This window comes from Atta colombica, unplaced genomic scaffold (genome assembly GCF_001594045.1).
Source record: "Atta colombica isolate Treedump-2 unplaced genomic scaffold, Acol1.0 scaffold82, whole genome shotgun sequence".
NCBI lineage: Eukaryota > Metazoa > Arthropoda > Insecta > Hymenoptera > Formicidae > Atta > Atta colombica.
In genome coordinates, this window is record NW_017259575.1 from 877,614 (window position 1) to 884,546 (window position 6,933).

The window sequence follows — 6,933 nt, forward strand, 5'->3', positions numbered from 1 at the left end:
ATTGTTCATATAATGTATATATTACGAGTATATACATATAAAATTGAACGTTTTCAATGTTTTAATTATCGCGTATTTACGCAAAATTACAAAATTCTAGCGATCCGCGGTTAAACTTGACCCGTGACACTGTCGCGTACATAACTGAATGCACATTACGTTACAAGTCTTCTGAAGCGTCTCGTCGTCTCGCATTTTGTACCGATTAGTCCGCGAGAGAATTAGAGGGCGACGACCATCACCCTCCTAAGAACCATATAAACCTCGAGACTCCCTTGACAATTGTTTAGAGCAGTGGTATCCAACCTTGTCTTGGGCTAACTGATAATGCACGGCATTGATCGTACAAGAAAAACAAAAGATTTAGCAATGTGACAAAAATGTGACTTTAGAATCTATTATTTTCTTTCTATTGCATTTTTGCGATGTATAGTTCACGAAGACCAACCTTGAACGCATCTTCCCATTTCTTTCAAATGATTTATCGCCGATTACATATTTAGTACGAAGATTTATATAATTACTATTAAATTATTAGTAATTGTATGAAATATATAATTATGTTACGAAAGATATGTCTGTTTTAATATTTAATTACAAATCGTCATAACAAATGATCACAGTCTGCAACAAATCTTATTTTACTGAAGGTTCATAAATTTTCAGCTGGGTATCGTTGGAGAATGATCATTAACTTAAGGTCGCCATAAGTTAATTAACAGCTGACGCACTTCTTGCGAGGAAATGTATATGCAGCTTTCCGGAGCGCACGTTATTTTCTTGTCTTGAAAATCGGGTGAGGGACGGAGGCGAACGGACGAATATTAAAGACACGTCCGGGCCACTAGCAGAAAATAAAATTCTCAATGTGGGTCGTGCATCGCTTGAAATAGAAACGCGCGCTCTCTCCTACCCGGTGCGTGGCTTCCTTGCGAACCGGCACAGCAGTATGTCGTAAATGAAAACGAATTTGAATCATAATTAAACTGTAATGAACTTGCACGTTATATCTTACAAAATTAGCACATCGTCTGCAAACTATCTATAGAATACAGGAATTCGCGGAATGAAAGTACAGATTCCGCGAGGAAAGGATTAAATTTAATAGATTCAATTTATAACGTATCTTTTAATGTATCTTTTAACTGTTATTCTTCTTTCTTCGTTTTTTCTTCCTCGAATTGTTTTTTTTTAATTTAATGCAAAGCAAGGATTTGTGGTGAAGCTATCTATGATACTTTCTGAGGATATACCATAGCGGGAAAAGATATTATTTCACGAGAATAGATGTAGCATCATTCGGTGTTGCCTGTTTTAAGGCAGTAGGCCAAGGATAGCAAGACGATGTTCTGAGAATTTTATGTTTAAAGAACTTTCGCAGAAATCCGTTAATAAAAAATTCGATCTTGTACATAAATTCTCGAAAAAAATTTGTTTTTTGCGTTTCGAGGTTAAAACTGTCTGAATCAGAAACATTTCATCTTCTGTTAATAATTTGTCCAATTTAATTTAGCATTGTATCTGTTTACTTAGCCAATAAACAAGGCATTATTTAAGAGAGCTAATAGAATGCTCATTATATTTTTTTTGTATTGTTATACAATCGAATGTACATGTTGCATTCCTTCGTTCGTGTAAGGATGTGAAGACAATCTTGACAAGTAATCGCTACTAAAAGTTATAATTGATTGTTAAAGAAATATAGTAGAAGTTTAAAGATGAAAGATATAATGCTAATAGAAATAAATACTATATAATTGATATTTATCATTTGTTTCAGATTGGACAAGAAAACAAAAGATCTACAGATAGCAGAACGAAATGTAATGATATTTGAGACGCGCTGCAGCGACTTACAGTCGCAGTTCAATCAGTCGCAGGCAGAACGTAAGAAGTTAGCCGAGAAAGATCGAGATTCGGAAAAGGAAATAGATCGATTGAAAACATTGCTGGATGATGCTCGTAAGCACCTAGAGGAAGAAACTCTTCAGCGAATCGATCTCGAAAATAATATTCAGAGTCTCAAAGAAGACATCAGTTTCAAGGACCAAGTTTATCAGCAAGAACTTACAGAGACTCGTACAAGACGACAAGTAAGTAATTATTTGAAACAACATTTTCTTTCAAGCCCTGTTGCATTATCATAAATATGTCATTAGTTAAGAAAATTTTTTTATTAACATTGACAAGCAATGAAAAAAATTGATTTGAAAATTTTACTGAAAACAATTCAATTTTATTGCAGTTACATAATATATTTATCAATAATTTTTGTTTATATAAAAATTTATAATTTACATCTGTGTTTTATGATAAATAAATCATTTATTGTCATTTTTAAAAACTTAATGAATATTATTTTAATATTAACAATATAATCTTAAATCTGACTGGAAAAAAATAGATGAAAGATAAATCAAATTTTCGGTCGGCATAAAAGCTCCCAATTTTAGTATAATTTTTCGTTAATTCCTAGTTAGTTCTTCGAAATAATTTATATTATAATTGCATTTCAGGTTGAAATATCGGAGATCGATGGTCGTCTCGCGGAGCAATATGAAGCTAAACTGCAGCAATCCTTGCAAGAATTACGCGAACAGCATGAGGCGCAAATGCGTGCTAATCGAGAAGAGATTGAGCTTTTATATGAAAATAAAATCAAGAATTTGGCATCTCATGCTCAACGTAATAGCGGAGTCGCTAACATGGCAACCGAGGAATTGAGACAGACTCGCTCTCGAAACGAAGGACTTAATTCAAGAATCAGCGAACTCGAAGCAGCTAACAACGCTCTTAGTGCACGCATTAGGTAATCTTTCTTTATAAAATTTTTCGTGTATAAAAAAGAGATTTAAATGAAAATAATTTCTTTAAGTCCACAACTCTCACACTGTGAGTTTCACTTTGAAATAAAAAGGCAATATATGTATATAAGAATTAATAGAAAAAAATTGTCTGATAATTATTTTTGCATAAATAATATTATATATAAATAATAATATTATTTTATATAAGTATAAAATGTATAAATGTATAAATATAAAATCGTTTTCGATAGGGACATGGAGAATGCAAGAGAAAACGAACGTTCTCGTTATGCAGACAGTTTGGCTGCACTGGAAGCGGAATTATCACGTATGCGAGATGAAATGGCTCAACAATTACAAGAATATCATGATCTTATGGATATTAAAGTAGCCCTTGATTTGGAAATTGCTGCGTATCGCAAATTGCTTGAAAGTGAAGAGGCGAGGTGAGTCAAAATCATAATTTCTGCAAATTTGAAACGATATTACATATACTAGAGTTAATATGCGAAACAATTAAAAATCAATCTCAAGTCAATCTTCATTTTATTCATATCTTCAATATGAATAAAATTAATTATATTGAGCCAACTTTAGTTTTTTGTGTGTGAGTTAGTTTATTGAAATATCAATTTAAAAATATCGATAAATGTTTCGATCTTACGTTTTAGGTCATCTTTAGTATAAATTTAAAGAAATGAAATTTAAATATATCAAATTGGATTAAGATTTAAATCGCTCATAATGTAACTAAATGTATTTTACAATTTGCACATTAATTAATATAATTGATGCAACTTTGCTAGAATATATAGAACGAAAACCTTAAGACTTCACGGTATAAAAAATAATTATACTGAAAAAAAGTCATGTTATATCGACAACATTATCTTAATTGAAAATAATTTTGTTTATTCAATAATATCATTAAAACAACTACTTATCTTCTTGTTTCAATAAAATTTTATTTGTTATATTGATAAATTTCTCAAAAATAAATAGGCTATGTGAATGGTTCTTCTTAAAAAAAAAAAAGTTGAATTTGTTAGATATTACGGAAAGAAAGGGAATAGTGAAAAATAGTTTGTCAAATTGACATTTTGATAAAAACTAACATACAAATTAGTATTAACTCCCTATTGATGTTATTGATATAATTAATTTAAGTGAATTTACTTCAATTCTAGATTAAACATTACACCTATGCAGTCGACGAACACGTCTTTGTCTAGAACAACTCCGTCCAGACATACTCCTCTCAGAGGTGGCAAACGAAAACGGACTTTGTTGGAAGAAAGCGAAGAACGTAGCAGTAGTGAATATAGTGTTACAGGTTCTGCTAGAGGTGACATAGAAATTACTGAAGCGGATCCTCAAGGACGATTCGTAAAACTTACTAATAAGGGCAATAAGGTAAATAAATAGAACTTATGGAGATGTGCATTTTAGCTTCGTTTAAGTTAATTCCAACTTCTTATCAAATATAACCTTCATAATAGGAAATAAGCTTAGGCGGATGGCAAATTATTCGCAAAGCCGGTACTTTGGAAACCACTTTCAAGTTTCATCGTAGCGTAAAGCTCGATGGAGGAGCTAATGTAATGGTGTGGTCGGCTGATATTGGTGCAACGCACGAGCCACCTTCTAACATCGTCATGAAGGGTCAGAAGTGGTTTGTAGCAGATAACATGACTACTACATTAATAAATATTGAAGGAGAGGTACGTGTGTTATTTATTATAATTTAATTCTTAAATATACATTTCCTTTTATCAATATATATTTTAAATAAATTTTGTAAAATAACATAAGACTCGTTGAATGAGATAGTTACATTTAGATATTTCCGACAGTTATATTATGTGTGCATCTAAGGATTAATTTTACATTGTTTTAACATTACATTATTGAACATTATATTATTTTATATACGATAAGATGCGAGATTAAGTAAATTTTCTAATAGGAAATGGCAACTTCTGAGCGCAAGAGGCAGCAATTGTCCACAGCTTTGTCTCGACACAGAGAAAGCTTAGGATTCCGACCATCAGAAGAACTCCATCACCAGCAGGTAAGGATGCAATAAACTTCATTATTGCATAATACATCATATCGAATGTGTAGTGAAACGAAAGCTTTAAACTACTTTTCGGAATTAAAATAAAAATAGATGTTATTAAGAGAGAAAAATGTTAAAAAAGTGGGATGTAATAATAATATAACGCTGATGTGCATTAGCGTTATATTTTAACTGCAGCATTATTTTGATATATTATCGATACACGAAATCATGTCTAGCAAATTATAATAGCAGTGCAATTATCATAAAAAAGACTTCTATATTTTAGAAAACTAAATGTTAATCAGTAACATAATAAATCTTGGAAAAGTTATGCTTTCTGATTTTTAAATGTCGAAGAAGACAATGTGGCTATAATGTTTATTTCAAGTTTTTAAGGCATTATGAAAGTTAATTTAATATTTATGTAATTGTAAACAATTAGATATTATTTACTTTCCATTTGTTTCTGAAGATTTGACATATACAGAATAAGTGTTGCAGTTATAGATAACTAATTTTTTGGGGTGTAATATTTTCACAATTCACTTCTTGTTTCATAGAGAAGATATCTCTACCCGTATTAAGGGTGAGGGCACACGACTCTGATGGGCACTTTATGTAAGTTGTTTTATAACCTATCAGATGTTCGAACATTACATTATCGATACTTTCCGCACTCATAATATATAGGAATTATTTTGCTTCATATTTTGTTGGTTTTCATGCAACATTTTGCCTGGATGCTCACCGCTTAACTAAAATTTCATGCCTTATGAGAATTAATATATATGTATATATAATCTTCGTTATATATAAAATGACCATCCCATTAATTAACCACATTGTCTTTAATTAAGATATTATTGTCAAATATATATTTTTTATCAAATATTATCTACGTACATAATACTTAAAGCTTTCTTTCTTACACGGGATTCAATCTAATATAAATAATAATTTAAAGGAATTTTGATTATATTTTATATGTTATTAATGTTTGAATATCCTGAACATATATTATATATACAAATGCAAAATTCTTAGAGTGAATTTAGGCGAATTTATGAGCAAATGCAGCTTTTATGGTGCAAAGTTGCATTTGCGAATATTGCGCTCAATAGATAAATTTACAAAATTTGCCATTTTTATATTGTATTTCGGTGGATAATCGAAATTTTCATTTTTTATTGACGTTATATTAATAATCAATGTCAATTGCTTCCGAGTTTCATGGTGTCATTAATATTATATATAATATTATATATATAAAATCGGGTTAGTGCTAAAAAAAAGTCATTTGTGAAGTTATATATGCTTTACTTAGAATGCGAATAGTAAAAACATTTACAAATAACATAAATCTGATTTAGTATATTTATGTATTCTACATTACTGCACATATATTAATACAATAATATAAATCATTGTATGTAAAAGATGTAAAAGATGTAAAGAAAAAATAATGTTTCTGAGAGATATATCACATATATCGTCTGCATATGCATATCTTTTTCATCGTATAAAATATAACAATAAGATTCTTTGCTTATATCTGTGACTAAACGGACATGTCGATATTCACGCAGTGGATTAAGCAAATTGGGATTCGCGGTGTTTACTCAATTATTTTATGTTTCTTTCATTTCTTTTTGTTAATAAGATACACGTATTTTATGTTTCAGAGCGATCCCCAAGGTGAAGAACGTTGCCACATTATGTGAACATAAATTTATCATAAATTTAAGAATATCAAAAGATTTTAAAAGCTTGTATGATAATGCGGCTTTATTCCATAAGCACCGTTTAGAAATGGTGAAAATAAAAAAAGATTATGCCATTAACACAAAGAAATTAATTTAGAGTACAATATCAGAGATATATGAGATATAATACAAGAGATCATTTGTCTAATATTCATTTCGAAGAGAAGAAGAATAAAAGTAGCAACAATCTTCATACTTTCTATTTTTATTCTTTTTCCCTTCGAGTTGAATATTGCAGTTGAACATTTATATAACTTTCCTTACATTTATGTAATAGAATTTTATATATATATATATATAT

At 30.1% G+C, this 6,933-nt stretch overlaps 1 protein-coding gene across 2 annotated transcripts in view; it reads left to right on the top strand.

Moving 5' to 3' along the window:
* LOC108692735 (lamin Dm0-like) overlaps positions 1-6,809 on the top strand; it is a 13,365-nt gene extending 6,556 nt beyond the window's left edge. Inside the window, exons 2-9 of one of the 2 annotated variants that reach the window (XM_018201134.1) lie at positions 1,781-2,093; positions 2,517-2,809; positions 3,059-3,253; positions 3,995-4,220; positions 4,307-4,528; positions 4,774-4,878; positions 5,430-5,487; positions 6,552-6,809. In XM_018201134.1, coding sequence (XP_018056623.1) covers positions 1,781-2,093; positions 2,517-2,809; positions 3,059-3,253; positions 3,995-4,220; positions 4,307-4,528; positions 4,774-4,878; positions 5,430-5,453 — 1,378 coding nt within the window. In that variant the 3' untranslated portion in view covers positions 5,454-5,487; positions 6,552-6,809. The remainder of the gene's footprint in view (positions 1-1,780; positions 2,094-2,516; positions 2,810-3,058; positions 3,254-3,994; positions 4,221-4,306; positions 4,529-4,773; positions 4,879-5,429; positions 5,488-6,551) is intronic. The other variant, XM_018201133.1, reaches the window with a different exon arrangement.
* Positions 6,810-6,933: the final 124 nt, after the last annotated feature.